The sequence below is a fragment of the Helicoverpa zea genome, chromosome 20 (genome assembly GCF_022581195.2).
Source record: "Helicoverpa zea isolate HzStark_Cry1AcR chromosome 20, ilHelZeax1.1, whole genome shotgun sequence".
NCBI classification, from domain to species: Eukaryota; Metazoa; Arthropoda; class Insecta; order Lepidoptera; family Noctuidae; genus Helicoverpa; species Helicoverpa zea.
In genome coordinates, this window is record NC_061471.1 from 6,800,043 (window position 1) to 6,817,644 (window position 17,602).

Here is a 17,602-nt window from a genome sequence, read left to right on the forward strand (position 1 = left end):
TAGAAAAAACTACCACGTTGACTTCAAGTCTTTTTGCCAATGCTTTTTGGCATAAATTATTACCATATTGCTAACTCAATAAATATTATTTAATTAGAAGAATAACGGTCATATGTTATTTTTTAATGTTAGTATATTACGTGAAAAATGAAACGAAAAGCACAGAACTTTATTTTTTAATATAGCAACCCAGTCAGTTTACTCCTCAAAAAATCCTCACGGCCGGGCGGCCGGCCCTGTTTATCGGCAAACCAAACTTTTGTTCGTTTCATTCAGCTTCGGCGTTATTTTGTTTATACATATTTTCGGTTTAAAGCTATGACTTCAAGAAATAATGCTTGGCTTTTGCCATCTAATTGATTTGTGGTTCACGTGATAGTAATTCGAGGATTCAAAGATAATTGCTTCACTTTGTAAAATTAAAGTGTTGAAAGGCGAACCGAAATAAATAAAATAATAGCTTTCAAAATGAATACTTGCCTTGTGTGTTCCGCCAGGGATGTGGAGCCCGAACATTTTGCTACAGAAAAACACAAGAAAAACAGTTCTCTCAAACAATTTGCTCTAAACAAGTAAGTCTTTGTTTGTTTATATACATTTAAGATAGTGCTATTTTTTTGCGGCGTCCCATCAGCGAACTTAATTTCCTGACAATACAGTAAATAACAAAATGCATGCAATGAAAATGTTTAATGAAGTAAATTTAGAACCTGCAAAACAATCAAAATTAAATTCCATATTCAAATATAATGTTACGAATCTTCGTGGTATTTTTTTTTTAATTTCGCACTGTTCACCAGATCGCAATTTGTGACGAATCGAAAAGGAGTTGCTGCTGTATTCTGCGATGTTAAATCAAGTTTTGGTACAGAATTTGGTAACAAAGATGGAAAAATTAAAATATCTGTAAGTTTTTTTTCTGCCTTTTCGCATGAATAATAAGTTAGCATATTAATTAATAAAACACTCGAAAGCAAATGTACCAACGTACCTAATGTACATCTTCTATATTGCATCTCATAAATTTTTTAACTAGAAAAAAATTATAAAAAAATATTTCCCACCTTTTTGCAGGCGAAACCTAATGAAAAAGTGGAGTTTACATTCCTGCTGTCCAATGAGAGTAGTATGGATGACCTATTAATTACTTACATTCAACTGGTTCACAAACAATTCAATTTTGTGATGGCTAACAATCCTTTTGGCGCTGGCAGCAAGCCACGCCTCCTAGCACCCAGTAAGTTTCAGTTATTTCAAATATTTTTTATCAATATTGATAATTTGCTCTACGAACTAAAGTTTAAATTTATAGGTTTTATTTAATTACACAATGGACCAATTACTGCACAACACAATGCATCAATAACCGACTGATTTTAAAAGCTTCACCAAATTAATAATAGGTACTTATCAGTAGAACAGAACTCTCTTTGATGTTGATAGCTATTTCAACGTACTATGAAAATTATCAGATACACTATGTTTCAACAATGTTATAACAACATCGTACTATTCATGAAATAGAGCAATAGTCTATATGAGGGAAGTACACGCTGAAATTCAAATCACTTTTCATCTAGTGCTTGAAGTGATAACATTATTTCCTAGCTGAATTATTCATATTATTTTATTACCTAGTCGAATTTGCTTGTTTATATATAAATTTTTCAAGATTTTTGTAAAATATTTTTTTGTTTTAGGAAGCAAACTATCAGATAAAATAACAGTGACATTCAGTTCGCCAAATATTGGCCAGTATGAAACTCCAATATTATTCTACTTTGTGAAAAAGGACAATAATGAAAATGTTATACTTATGAGAGAAATGGTAAGTTACACAATTATTCTATCCTTTTTAAAGCAAGATTTTTTAAGTACAATTCCTTTTCTTTATTATCCATATAAGTTTAAATAAATACGTTGTTTAATTCTGCTTGCAAGTTTATTAAATTCGATCAAAGACAAATGGCTCCAGCAATCATTATACAAAATATTATATGGATGAACATTTTAATATAAACCAAAATAAGGAACATCTACCCAATGCATTTCTAAACAGAATTAATTCATCAAATGTTTTTACAGCCGTTAGTTTTAGAATTAATATAAAGATGCATATCGTATGAAACATTCTTATAGCTGACCCTGTACTGCTTCAAGAACAAACCCAAATCTATCAAGACATCTCATGTTACCCATTGTTGAAAGTTTACATAACACATACCAACATGATGATCTAAGCATAAACAAGTACATAATTAAATAGCCCTAAAAATAAACAGTGTCATGTTACGAGTACATTTTTACCATGTGACTATTTGCTTAGCAGTAGCGTGGTCCTTACCAATATTATAAATGCGAAAGTAACTCTGTGTGTCTGACTGTCTAACCAAAACTACTGAACCAATTTAAACGAAATTTGGTTCGCAGGTAGTATAGAGCCTATGCTCTTTCATAGACATACCGCGGGGTGCAGATCATACAGATGGCAGAAGCTAGTACCTAATCAATAATAACCATAAATGTAGGTATGAAATTCAACAGAGTATTTCCAAAATCAAGTCCTGGTTTAGGCACTAAAAAACAAATACGCGGACGAACCCTTTATTTCCATGAATGCGTTTCAATGCAAGTTTTGTTCAACCTATTGTAAACACCCACTCTAAAATAATTTAATAATTAAGTCCTGAAGCTGACCCCTCTGTCTGGGTCAGTTTAGCGAGTATTATTACTTAGTTCATTATTTTTGTTTTGTTGGGTCAAGTTTATACAAAGGAGTTTGTATGCTTGTGCAATGAAACATCGCTTATATTAATAATGTATTAAAAGCGAAAATTCGTAAGCTGTGGCTAAGCCGCTATGGATAATGCATTTTGATTAAAAACGTGATAAGTATCATGTTTCAAATTATGTAATTCATAAAGTCGTTGGAAACTAAACTAAAAACGGCTGAGATTGAGTCGGACTCGTTCACAAAAGGTCCCACCCTAAAAACCACGTTTTGGCAGCCCCTAAAATAATTAATTATTTATTGTATACTAGCTTTCAGTATTTGTTATTATAGGGTCAACAATAATGGTTAGCATATCTGAACAACTGTCTAAATATCAGGTTTCATGAGACACAGCTTAGTTACAGATAGACGAACAGCGAAGTCTTAGTAATATGGTCCCGTACCCTTCGGGTAAGGAACTCTAAACACAGGGCAGCCTCACCCGCAACAAAACTAGGTCTAACATCAGTTCGGAAACCAAGTTGCAAGACCTACATAGATAAATATAGCCAATGTCATATGCAATGGAGACCTGAATAAATAAACAATTATTGATTCTAGTGTCAGTATTGACCCGGTTATAACTTAACATCATCGTCCTCCGAGCCTTTTTCGCAACTATGTTGGGGTCGGCTTCCAGTCTAACCAGTTACCCGGGCAACCCAATACCCCTTGGTTAGACTGGTGTCAGACTAACTGGCTTCTGACTATCTTAACAAGACACCTAAATTATTACACGGACGTAAACTTATAAAAGCAGACCTTTAATTTGACGTGGTAATAGTCTTACTTGCTCAGGTAGGCAAATTCTTTGCGGATGACTCAAATATCGTCTATTCGGTAAGGTCGGTTGTAGGACCCATAGTTTTTTACTTATATGATTAATATATTAACGTGTATTAATATTGTTTGAACTAACGTAACACTTCAAGAAACGTATTGCATATCACACAGTCCACATTAACCATACTTGAAGTCCAAAGTTCAAGAGCCGTTTCAAGCGCCGATATTGGTTAATGGTCGAAATGGTCCATAATATTGAAAGCACTTTTCGTTTTAAGCACGTGCATTAATACTATAGCACCATTATTATTATATACAGAAAATTATTACTATATCATGCTAGCATTACATACTGATAACTAGCTATTGCCTGCGTCCGCGGTTTACCCGTGTCTCGGGAGAATAACATCCCCTATATTTCTATAATCTTTCATTATGTTTTGAATGCAGAACTAAAAAACACCTGTCCTTAAACCAACACATACTTTCACGTGTACAATATAAGTGCAATTATGTATTACTAGCTTCCGCTCGCGGCTTCGCTCGCGTAGTGTTCGGTTATATAGCGTTTCCAAGAGAATTCTTCGAAAGTCTGGGATAAAAACTATCCTATGTTCTTTCTCAAGGTCAACTCGATCTCTGTACCAAATTTTATTAAAATCAGTTCAGTGATTTAGACGTGAAAGCGTAACAGATAGACAGACAGAGTTACTTTCGCATTAATAATATTAGTAGAGATTAATGTAACATTTCGACACCTCCTACGTATATTATCGTAACCAACAAAATGACGATTTTGCTTTTTATTTTATTTCATTTTTAAACATATATTTTACATTTATATTTAATAATGTAAAATATATGTTTAAAAATAAATAAATGGAAATAAAAATAAGTCGTTTTATGTAAAAAAAGCAAAATCGACATTTTGTTGGTTACGATAATATACAGGAATGAATTTTATCCAGTGCGCAAACTTTGTCAACTTATAGTTAAATAAGTTTTATAGATACGTATATTTTAATTTTGTAGTGTTTTAGTACAAAAAAGAAAAGTTATTGATATCTAAAGATGTTTATTTTGTAACCGATAGTATGGTCACAGTCGTCATAGTATGCACGGCGGCAACGCGAAACCGGTTTACTGACGGAGCTCCGCTCGGCGCGCGTAAGAATAGTTGGTATATTTTGCTGATTTTAGGGCTAAAAAGAATGAAAAATTTTTTTTTTACTGATGATGCAGATATGTTCTGTTAACGATTCTGGACCACCAGTTTTTTTTTGCGCACTGCTTAAAATTCATTCCTGTACGTAGGAGGTGTCGATTTGAAGACTAAAATATTTCTAGAACAAGGTACAATGACGTCAGGTTCAACCTTGCATCCCTTCGAGTTATTTTTAAAAGCAATCGTATGGTTTCCCGGAAACACTCGGCAATACAGTGGTGTATTGTTTCCAATCGTGTGACCTCCGGCATCGTACCGAGAAATGTTTAATTATGTGGATATGATATACATACAAATAGCAAGATAAAGAGTCACGAAAATTTGTATAAAGATCTCTCGAGGCCAATACGAGATGGTCGATAATAATAATAACCATAAGATCAATCTTGAGGCCTCTCATACAAGGCACGTTTAACCCTGCAAATTCACGGTAAATTCAGAAATTGTGGGCAAGGTGCTCAGTATTTGTATAAAAACGTGCCGTGGACAAGGTGTCACAGCACGGCAAATGAGCCCTACAGTAAAAAAAAACATGTTCTGTACAGGAGCTCTAGCCTTTAGATTGATATTTTCAATCACAAAAATATGTTAGTATCACTTGTCGAGTATATTATACTTAGAAATAAAATTAACGTAATTTTGGTAATTACTATTTACCTATGCCTCCACGTGATTGATATACTAAGTACTTATGAGCTAACTGGTTTTAGTTTATACACCAAGGGACTTCCCCTGCAATCTATTTGTAGACGGTTAGTTCCTATTGGTCAGTATTGCCAGTAATTAAACTGCTGGCAGTCGTATGCGAAGTGCTTGAGCAGTGATCGACGTACACCAACCGTTCTTGCATCTGTCATTTGTTTTTCTTACTAAAGATAGGAATTTGAATGTCAAAATACTATGTCTAGTGAGAATCAATGGCTATCTATATAGGATACTAGGAACGGTCGCTAGTCACCAAGTCAGTCCCAAAAAAGAACATTTTTTTTTCTTTACTGAATTGTTAACGGCTACAATGCATTTCAGGTAGTATTTGTTGAAGGCAGCCAAACCGTACACGATAATATTATTAGTCCTTACGAAAGAAAAGGCGTCTGGGCTAAGGAACTCATCAAATCTGCTTCTTCTGAGTAAGTTTTTTTTTATTAATAATTATTTTGAGTAGTTATATGTATAATAGTTCTCGCCAATTTTATTTTGTATTTCCTAATCTGGTTCCTAGTCTGTAAATAGCGAACTTCGGAGAAACAGTTGTGAATGCGCACCCGATCGGCCCGAATTATCTTAAATCTTTTAAAACGTTAAAAGTGTATGAGCGGTCTTTCTAACATGTTTTCTTTTATCACAGTCGCTGCGACGATATGTTTCAAATACCAAAAAATTGCAAACAAATATACGCGACCAACTTGAAACTACCGGAAAAGGCGTCACAAAGAGAAAAGGATTTGTCAGCGGATATCAGGTACGTCGTGTACGTGGAGAGGAAATTACGAATATAAAATTCCTATGTAGAAGAAGAAAGAAGAGATATCAAAATCGCCTTGTCCGTTCGGGAGCTGTTAGTTCACGGATAGACGTTTTTGTGTGAATTGAATAAAAATCAACTATAAGTAGACCATAACCATAAACATAAGTATCATATCATAGTATTTTTTTGAAAGATTATTTGAATTTTATTTATAAGATGGTAAACAAAACGAAGCTGAATTCAGAAAAGCTGAGTAATTTTAGCCTAAGAGGCATCTTGTTTCAAAATGAGGTTCATTATTAACCAGGCTACCCAATAATACGCAAGGTTTTCGTATTTTGAACTTTATTGCCACCAGCGCAAAGCCTAATTTTAAAAGACTTATTATATAACAATGATTTCCTAAAAAAAACTAAAAAAATATTTTTTCTTGTTTCAGGAAAATTTTTAGTATAGGTATCACAAAGGAGAATTATATAAAATTCTTCCACAATGTTCTGTGGTATGAAGAAACCATTATACGGGTCAACATAAAGGTGAGTTAATTCTAATTACAAAGTTAGAATTTTGGATTATTATCTTGCTCAACTTCTCATTTGTACTGATTTCAACGTAGTACTAACACACACAGGAAGTGGTGAATGGTGGGCGTTCTTGGGCTGCCTCATGCCTGATTCTGGTGTTCGAAAATGCTTTTTTTCAGCGTACTTTGAATAAAATAAATGTTATTTTGACGAGAAGGGGTCCTAACAAAAAAAAAAACAAGTATTTCAGTGCGCAGTGTTTTTCTGATTTCTTCAGAAATCTAAAACCTTCACCATTTTTGAATGAAGTTTTCTTTTTGCTTTTGTACAGAAATACAACATGTCTGGCGTTCAGATCGTCGTACAGCACAGTTTACACGGCACTTGTTACAAGCTTGAGGTGCCGGGGCTCGGGGAAAAGAGACCTTCTTTAATGTTAGGTAAGGTTCTTATTCGAACGATTCTAAGGCTTGGTATTTTAAGCCTTAGCTAAAACCTATGTGTTTTTTCTCATCATTCACACTCTGGTATGGTTATTTAATAATTTCTCATAAAATAATAAGACTCCGTACCATATGTCCTCCTAGCCGATTTATCGGCTACGGCAGTGTTCTCATGTAGGAGATTAGCCAACTGCGTAGGACATATTATAGTGCACGAGCATTTGCGCAGACACAGGTGCACTCACTTTTCCTTCACTGTCATAGCTCGATGGGACGGCAATCCGACACGACCGGAGAGAGATCAGGCGCAGGACTGACATCAACACTCCATACCTATATTATTGACAACTGACTTCTCAAAAAGGAGTGAAATTCGAATGTTTGTATCTAATACATTTGCTTAATTGCAGGAGATTTGCTGTTCATTAAACCACATAACCAGAACGAGGTTATGTTTGGAGCCATTGTCAAAGAGATCAATGATAGCGAGGCTATTATCGGAGATTTGCATCCAAAGTGAGTAACATTTATCACCCCTGTGTAGTTCTCGCCAAACTTAATGGCGGCTCGTATCTTGCCCTCAATCCGCTGATTCTACAACTAGGAGCGAAATAAGTGCGTTTTTTAAATAACAAATTATTTTCTCCCGCTCTTTGTTTGGTAAAAAATCATGTCCGTCTACTTACTTATACGTCAGAGGGTTCTAAGTAAAGGCGAGGCTCTGGTGACACTGGTTTTCTTTGAAATGCCTTCCTCAAACACCGGTCTCTCACTTTGGTGGACTTTAGGATATGGCATAGGATATTTTAAGGTCTATACCTACTGGGTAGAGAGATGGTCCGTGTTTCGGAAGGCACGATAAATTAGTAGTTATCATTTGACCATCTTTAATAGTCGTTACGGGTAATCCTTAGCCAGAAATCATTGGTTGCCCCGGTAACTGGGTTGAGTAGGCCAGATAGGCAGTCTCTTCGTGTAAATCATAGGTTTTCAGCTGCATCCGGTTAGGCTGGAAGCCGACCCCAACAAATAGATGTTCTATCGAATAGAAAGAATAAACTATTGTGATTATTCGTCAGGTTCTCTCAGCACTACCGGGCGGGAGCTCTGTTCGACGTGCGGTTCTTCATGTCCCGCGTGCCGCTGGAGCGCATGCACCACGCTGTCCACGCCGTCTTCACTGAAGGCCACGAGTGCAGGATCTTCCCCAAGGAGACCAACAGGGTCAAGCAAGTCAAACCCATCGTTAAGTGAGTATAATTGTTCGTATTTACTTTTTTTGTATTTTTAGAAAATTGTATCTTTAAATCCTCTCTAAATCAGCCTAGATACAGGCTTTGTCCAGTTTGGGGCTAATGATATCATATAATGTAATCTAATTTTTGCACATTTTTATTCCATTTGCTTTGTTTGAAAAAATCATTTTTTTATTTTTACGTATTTTTCTTTTATCTTTGTGTTAATCGACATATATTAACGCATTTCATTTAATGTGATTATGAACGACACACCCGATATATTGACTAACCGTCAGCTATTGCACAAAGCTCCATTAAAGTTAAGCTTTTTTAAATCTTTTCCTTTGTAGGAAAAGTCAGCATTAGATTTAACAAATTAGATTTTAGAGTTTGTTGACAACAAAAAGCTAAAAAGTGTTAGCAATGGATTTAATGAATCTTTAATTTTAATGGAGCTTATAGTCAATAAACCCGCCATTTCGCTAGCTAATGATAAAAGCAGTAAGTTCATTTATTACTGATGGCAAACAATTATATATATATATACTTAATGATGATTCATACGTCCCTTGCAGTTTCTTCAACCCGCTAGTGGAAGGCAACTTGGAGCAGCGTTGCGCGGTAGAACGCATCGTGTCGGGTACTGCCGACACTGCGCCTTATCTGTTACACGGCCCGCCCGGCACCGGCAAGACTGTCACCATTGTCGAAGCTGTTTTACAGGTATTTATAGAAAATAGTGTTAAAAATCGCGCTTTTTCAAAACCGGTGTCTGTGAAATTTTGCGTCGGGTCTGCGCTCTTATTTTTCACATACTCCCATATAAGTTCATGTATTTTTGATGTGAATATTTGCAGCTGGTGCTGAAAGACCCGAGTCACCGCATCATGGTGTGCACAGACTCCAACAGCGCGGCCGATCACGTGGCCACCATGCTTATCAAATACGCTCACATGTTTAAATCTGACTCCTGGCTTCTGCGTGCTAACTCCAAGTTCAGGGTCTGGTGAGTACATATTTTAATTGTATTATTGATCTTCCTTTTTATTCTTCCTACCTTAATTCAAACTGATAGGATGGTTTCCAGTTTTCCCTTTATCTGACCATCTCAACTCAACTTGGTTACCTGGGCAATCAGATACCTCTTGTAAGACAACTGACGGCTGCCCGTGTCAAAGATGTATACATAACAGTCTGAACCCGCTGCTTAACTTGCCTTGCAAGCAGAGAATACTTCACGGATATTCGGACCTTACCAGCAAGATTGTGAACGGCAACTTTGCTTAACCTTAGTACTTTGTACTATTTCAAACTGGATTCCGAAAACTCCTTTCTTTTTTTTTCGTTATATCTTCTACAACTCGGTAGAATTTTGTACAGTAGATTGTAGTATCCGCGTTTACAGGGAAACTCTGCCAGAATGTCTCGTGGAGTACTCCAACGGTTCATGCCGCGGCAACTTCGAGCCGATAGACGTTGAAGAGTTCGTGACGTACAATATCGTCATCACCACGCTTTCACATGCCGCTAAGTTCGCTAGGTAAGTAGAGAAATGTTACTTCTTCCTATTAGTCATATTGTGGTTTACAGTACCTGTGATGAGTGGGGAGATTAAATCTTACCATATGTTTTATTTAGACAAGTGTAGGTGAAGTTTGCTGAAGTGATCCGCCCCGCTACCTCATTTCAACATTTCAAACAAAATAATGTTGGTATTTGAAAAATTCGACGTCGTGTAGACATTACCCGGAAAGTGATGTGTGTAATTTCCGTATCATTATTAAGGGGTATCTAATTTTTTTACTCGGATCGTGGTAGATTATTCAATAATCGAATCGCAATCCGGTACCTAATAATACCTTCTCGGGTCGGACATGGTTTTCGTAACATATTTTAGTGTGCCGTCAATATAAAGTAACGTTCTTGTCCAGACAATCGCGTTCCCGCGGCATGGCCCACCACATCACGCACCTGTTCATCGACGAGGCGGCGCAGGCCAGCGAGCCCGCCTGCCTCATCCCCGTGTGCGGCCTACTGCGGCCCCGCGCCACCCTCGTGCTGGCCGGGGACCCGCACCAGCTGGGACCCGTCGTCATCTCGCACAACGCCGCCAACATCGGACTGGGTGAGTGTCTAGCTGAGTGCCACCAGCCCGCCTGCCTCATCCCCGTGTGCGGCCTACTGCGGCCCCGCGCCACCCTCGTGCTGGCCGGGGACCCGCACCAGCTGGGGCCCGTCGTCATCTCGCACAACGCCGCCAACATCGGACTGGGTGAGTGTCTAGCTGAGTGCCACCAGCCCGCCTGCCTCATCCCCGTGTGCGGCCTGCTGCGGCCCCGCGCCACCCTCGTGCTGGCCGGGGACCCGCACCAGCTGGGGCCCGTCGTCATCTCGCACAACGCCGCCAACATCGGACTGGGTGAGTGTCTAGCTGAGTGCCACCAGCCCGCCTGCCTCGTCCCCGTGTGCGGCCTGCTGCGGCCCCGCGCCACCCTCGTGCTGGCCGGGGACCCGCACCAGCTGGGGCCCGTCGTCATCTCGCACAACGCCGCCAACATCGGACTGGGTGAGTGTCTAGCTGAGTGCCACCAGCCCGCCTGCCTCATCCCCGTGTGCGGCCTACTGCGGCCCCGCGCCACCCTCGTGCTGGCCGGGGACCCGCACCAGCTGGGGCCCGTCGTCATCTCGCACAACGCCGCCAACATCGGACTGGGTGAGTGTCTAGCTGAGTGCCACCAGCCCGCCTGCCTCGTCCCCGTGTGCGGCCTGCTGCGGCCCCGCGCCACCCTCGTGCTGGCCGGGGACCCGCACCAGCTGGGGCCCGTCGTCATCTCGCACAACGCCGCCAACATCGGACTGGGTGAGTGTCTAGCTGGGTGCCAGTCGTGTCCACGGGTCCACGGGTGGTCATAACCAGGTGCCTTGACTGTTTTGTCCCCTATTTAGTTACCATAAGTTAGTAAATAACTTTGACTCGTCCCTTTTACAGTTATGACATCATAATCGTATTGTTCCAGGCACGTCTCTAATGGAGCGGCTGAAGAAGACATGTCCGCTATACAGCGAGATCCGTAACGATCCCAACTATATCGTGATGCTGCGGAATAACTTCCGCTCAAACCCTGACATTATTGAAATACCTGATAGACTCTTCTATAAGGGACAGCTCAGGGTAAGTTTTTATGAAAAAAATATTTTTTTCTACTCTACACATTGTAGTTATATTAAAATGCTTTAAAAAGGTAAAAAATACGTTTATCGACTATTTTTTGTGTGTGGCTGTTTGTACGATAAAACCTTGCTTATTGGCAACCTTTCGAGTATGAGGGTGTGGGTTCGATTCCAGGGTCAGGCAAGTACCAATGCAACTTTTCTAAGTTTGTATGTACTTTCTAAGTATACTTAGACACCAATGGCTGATAAAAAGGTGAAGGAAAACATCTTGAGGAAACCTGGACTATAAAAAGTCTGAAATCACCAACCCGCATTGAGCAAGCGTGGTGATTAATGCTCAATCCTTCTCCATGTGAGAGGAGGCCTGTGCCCAGCAGTGGGACGATAAAAAGGCTGTAACATTGGCTTGGCTTTGATTTTTTGGATTTCGATACGGGAACATTTTGTTTTGGATAGGTAAAAATAATATGTAGATTCCTACTCAAGCGATAACACATAAATGTCAAGTATCTAAATCATGTCTTATTTTTTTGAAAAAAACTTCTATAACTTGTTTTTTTTTTTTAATTATTATCAGGCATTAGCCAAAGAGGATCGCATCAGCAACATCGATATCCTAGGAGAGAAGCAACACAGCCGCGCTGTGGTGTTCCACGGAGTGCTCTCCAAGGAGCAGAAGATTGGCAAGTCGCCTAGGTACGTCCATGTTAATCTTAATATAGATTAAGATTAACCACTAAAAGTGGTGTGACTTGAACGGCGCTTCGTTAGCCGTAAGCCCTAGACCATTAGGTTTTTACAGATCTATCCAGGTTGTAAGTCTGGACGAGATTTTCTGTGAGAGGTTTATGGAAAGCTGCACACAGGACCGATGGGAAATAGGACAAAGTAGGTACTTACAAAGTTCCGCCGGTTGCTGCTACTTGATCCACTCACACAGTACACAGATCACTTGTACACATGTTATTTATAGTTTGATGGGCGCCCAGTAACTCCTTGCAGGGGTTGTTGATTAGTTTGAGAAGTTTATTGCAGTTTAGAAATAGTTTTTGAATTAATTTTGCGGCGCGTTATGGCGGAAGTATAGACTTATGTAATAAAGAAGAAACATTTTTCTGTTCACATTCGTACATGTTAAACTATGTTTTTAATAAATTTATTTGTTTGCTTGTACCTGTAAAGGTTTCCAAACTTCTGGACAGATTTGAAGATGTCTTTAACTGTTGTAAACATTACATTTGGTCGGGATAAGGGAAGAAACTTGTACACTCACTGGCACAATTAACCGCCCACCTTGTATTTCTTGCAGTTTTCAGTATTCGTCAAATTTTGACCACATTTGATGGACGTTACTTTAAAAGCATTCATTAGGGATAAATAAAATTACAAAAGTTTTGAAAAAAAAAACAGTTTATAAAAAAAAAATGCCAATGATCGATTTATGAAAAATTTTTCATAAAAATGTTATGAGCTTAATTTCATTAATAATTTCATTTAAAAAAAAAAAAAAAAACAAAACAGTAGATAAGCCACAGTTAACATAAACAAACAGGGTCACCAAAAATATAGGTGGGCAGTTAATTGTGCCAGTGAGTGTATTTTATATGGTTATATAATATAATAAAGAGGAAACATTTTTATTCGTTTGTACTCGGCTCCAAAACTACAGAACTGATTTGATAAATTCTTTCACTTTTTTAAAACTACCCGCAGCTTGAAAACAATTGACGAATTATATCAATTGGTAATATAGGCTACATTTTGTTCGGGTATGGGCAGTAGTTCCGACGCGAGTGAAACAGCTTGTGTTTGATAAATAAATGTATTTTTGCAGTTACTTCAACATGTTGGAGTGCGAGATAGTGCAGCTGTACGTGCGGCGCCTGGTGACCGTGCACAACGTGGCCATGCAGGACATCGGCATCGTCACGCCGTACATACGACAGGTAAGCCTGATCATACGTGTCTCGTTTTAGTATTAACCAAAGATTAAGAACTAAAGTACTAAAGCTTCAAAATAGTCGTCCCTATATATTCTAGTAATATTACAACCACGACTATCGTACTTCACACTAAATGTGGAGGATAAATAAATGTAAAGGATGTTTAAATACTTGTTACTCGTTGACGTAAAACAACTGAAATATTTTTGATTCAACTTTACAATAAATTATAGCTTACTTTTTAACCAAGTCTAGGAATTTGTATCTATATTCAGAATGTTCTGCAAACCGCAACAAATAGCTATTAAATCATAGTGCAAGTCCTTCGCCACGTACACTGCCTGTTTGTTCGACAGAAACTTAAAAATACTGAACATGATCATATGATAACTCCAGATGTATTTTTACGTATTTTGTATGTATTTTAATGACCTTCTGAGATTGTTCATTTTAAAACTGTATGTATTTTATTAAAAGGTGTACCAAATAAAGAAGTTGCTGAAAGAGATAAGCTACGACAAGATAGAGGTTGGCACAGTCGAGGCGTACCAGGGCAAAGAGAAACGCATCATCATCATATCGACTGTCCGCGCTAACTGCAACCTGCTCGACCACGACGCCAAGTTCCAACTCGGCTTCCTTGTTGATGATAAAGTGAGTTCATACCTTTACACATTTTTTTTTCATGCGATCATCCGGCAGTCTTTTGAAATCAAATTAACAAACCTACAAACAAGACAGTTAAACATGACTATTTGATGTTCCTTAGGTATTGCTCTGTTTGTAAGGATCATTTTTTTAATTAAAATAAAGACCTGAATAAAAGCAGCAAAAATGCGTGCAGTCATTTTTTTTTAAGTATATCACAAGGCTCTAGTTCACCGACCACATAAACGTCACTTCTTGAAACAACGGTTTACTATGGATGTTCATATTCAAAGTTGTCGGTGCGCTTAGGCCTTAACGAGTAGTAAAAGGTTATTTTTACATAGAACAGCCCATAAATACCTCATATTTTCAAGGTCATATCACCCAGAAATTAACTTGTCATGTGTATTTGACCCTTAAAAATATAAAGTCAATACAAAAAACCAACGGCGGGGTTACAGCGAGCTTGCAGCTATCTAACAACTGCGCCGTGCCATTGATTAGTCTATCTACTGCATTGTTTATTAACAAAGCATACATAGTAGAAAGCGATACTCAAAAATAATGAATTTTAATAATATCAACACAATTTTTGTTTCCAGCGCTTCAACGTAGCCATAACCCGGGCCAAAGCTAAAGTGATCATCATAGGCAATCCCCTCTGCCTTGAGAAGGACATCAAGTGGCGTATGTACATGCAACGTTGTCGGGAACTAGGCACGTACCACGGCTTCGATTCCTTCAGCCTTGGCGGGGAAACCCTGGAGACTGTTGTCGAAGACATCGTCGGTACCATTACCCCGATGCTGCAAAATATCAAAATAGCACCCAAAAAGCGTGTACGCAGGAAGAAAACACAAAAGAAGTAAGTCTTCTAGATGTGGGACGAACTGGCTTGCGTGCACTTAGCGACAAAATTGTTTGGACACTAACATTATTTTGTATCTATTTACACACTATAATTTTTGAAATTTTTGAAAAACTATTTCTGCAGAGTACTGTAATATTTAACTCTACCATCAATGTATTTTTTTATGTTTTTGGCACGTAAGCTAGTCCTCATCCCTATTATATGCTGTGGATAAATACTGATCTGTAGTCCACAATCACTGGACGTAATCAGTAATCCACATCATAAAGCATAGTTTACACAAAGCCAACACTGGCTGCCAATAAGACTGGCAACCACCGCTGGCTTGGTATTTGCCTCAGTTTTACAAGAGCTAGCGAAAATAGAGCGCCCTTCTATTTTCTAGACAGTGACCTCCGCAGGACTGGCGCCAGCATTACTTGCTTCGTGTAAACTATGCATAAGTTTTACATTTAGGTGTACGTTTGAATTTGGAATGCCATGACTGTCACCAACCCGCCTACAAAGCATGGTGATAATAGAGTAACAACCATAGATTTAAGTTAATGTCAAGCATAAAGTAGCATTTTTATGTGATTTATAAGTACTAGTAGATTTTGAGGTTTTATTCAATTGAGACTGTGGTAACATTCCACTTCGTTATACTAATGTAGTTTTGTAATGTCGGTGTTGTCTTGTGTCCTATGTACATTATTGTAGCACGTTCGCTGCTTGCGATAACTTGCAAGATTTCCTATTTATACCTACCTATGTTTTTATAGGTAATGTGTTAGCAACCGAAGTCTAGGCCAATATAATTTTAGCTTAATACTATTAATATTTTTAAATACTTTTTATATTTTTTTGAAGTTCGAAGAGTCTGATAGTCTGAATATCCTAAATGATATTTTAACCTTTACGGTGAAGGCGTCAACATATTTTTTTATTTACACTAATAAGGCAGCGAACGTGCTACCTCTCCTCGTGTCGTCTCATGAATGTGATATTTTTGTACTTGCTGTCTTACTCTTGGACCATAGAGCAATTAAACAGGAGTTTTTCCTAAGGAAACTATCTGCCGACCATAGGTCATAATGGCCTTAGTCAATTAAGATTCGAAATCGCCAATAAAAAAATGTATGAAAGTTCTGTCTTGAAAAAGAACTAAAATTCTCTAAGAAATAATTTGTATACTTATGAAGTAAAATATTAAAAGGCTCATGTCGATCTTGTGATATCTCGGTATAAGGATGGTTTACATCAAACTGCGCAATTTACAATGCTTTTGTACTGTTTTGTGATAATAATTAGGAGACTGAAAACCTGTCAAATCAGCCTTTCGCGGTAGGAATCGCTAAGCGTAGAGTGGAGAAATGGATAAGATTCATAGTTAATATGGAATTGAGAATGTTTATTCTAGTAAAGACTGAAAAACTCGAGGGCTGTGACTGCGAGCGCGCATTATGTTCGATGTGAACCAACCAACCCATAGCCTTAAAAACACTTTGATAGCATGCAAATAAAATTGTATTTTTATAAACATTTTTGATTTATATTTTGATTATATAATCTATAACTAGAATTTTTCAAATTAAGGAATGAAAATTTAGCCATCTTTAGGATGATTATTGTTTGATTTTACTGTTCATTTGTTGTATAATGTTGGCCTATATGCAGGTCCTATGCCGTCTCCAGTTTATATGCTCTAATCTTTCTAAAATTGATTGTATTCAGATTTATTATTTCATCGTATTTAGATGATAAGAAAGTTAATTTAGTAGAAGCCAAGCGCAACAAATGTTTTGGTTAAGTCCAAAATAAACTGTAGTTTTAGGTATGAAGAATCTTGACCAAAGATTCAATCTAGTATTAAAACATGGATGTCGTATTTCTAATAATGTTTTATTATTTTTATTTGTGTACCTCCGCATATACAGAGGGGTATATTTTTCTATGATAATTTTTTATGTGTAGACACAGAAATGAGATAGGTATTCCTATAATTTTAATTTGCTGACGAATAATGATAATAATTTGCTGATTAATATCATAATCCATAATCATCATGATGAATCAATTTATTCATTTTTCACTAGACTAAGAATGTAAGATGTAGAAGGTAACATGGTTACAGCCACATATTTGAATATGATGATACATATTAAAAGTTGTTGCTCTTTCGGTGACTACAGGGATATACATGATATATATACCTATAGTATACCAAGATTTTTCCATAAATTCTCCTAAAACTAAACATGGAATTCAATTAGTGGCATTGTTTAAAGCTTTAAGTTTTATGTACAAAATTCCTTTTTGATGCGTTTGTTATAAAAATTCTATTGATTTGTGTGCCATAATTACGTTTGGAATATTATGTTTGTCATAAAAGGATTATATTTACAGTACAATCATTTAAGGTTTAAGATGTTTACATAATGATTATATTTTGGAGATTCAATTATAGAAATATCTTGGTGCTAAATGTATAAGACTTTGAATTTCTACACGAAATAAAATTAGTAGTGTAAAA

At 37.6% G+C, this 17,602-nt stretch overlaps 1 protein-coding gene across 1 annotated transcript; it reads left to right on the top strand.

Moving 5' to 3' along the window:
* Positions 1-206: 206 nt before the first annotated feature.
* Positions 207-17,602, top strand: LOC124640473 (putative helicase mov-10-B.2). Its single transcript, XM_047178256.1, has 19 exons — positions 207-572; positions 801-906; positions 1,075-1,237; positions 1,701-1,828; positions 5,808-5,911; positions 6,130-6,243; positions 6,689-6,785; positions 7,105-7,213; positions 7,627-7,732; positions 8,296-8,466; positions 9,030-9,177; positions 9,312-9,460; positions 9,860-9,994; positions 10,386-10,579; positions 11,472-11,626; positions 12,206-12,324; positions 13,463-13,574; positions 14,049-14,225; positions 14,822-17,602. The coding sequence occupies exons 1-19, from the start codon at positions 469-471 to the stop codon at positions 15,086-15,088; spliced, it is 2,658 nt and encodes an 885-aa protein (XP_047034212.1). The 5' UTR covers positions 207-468; the 3' UTR covers positions 15,089-17,602.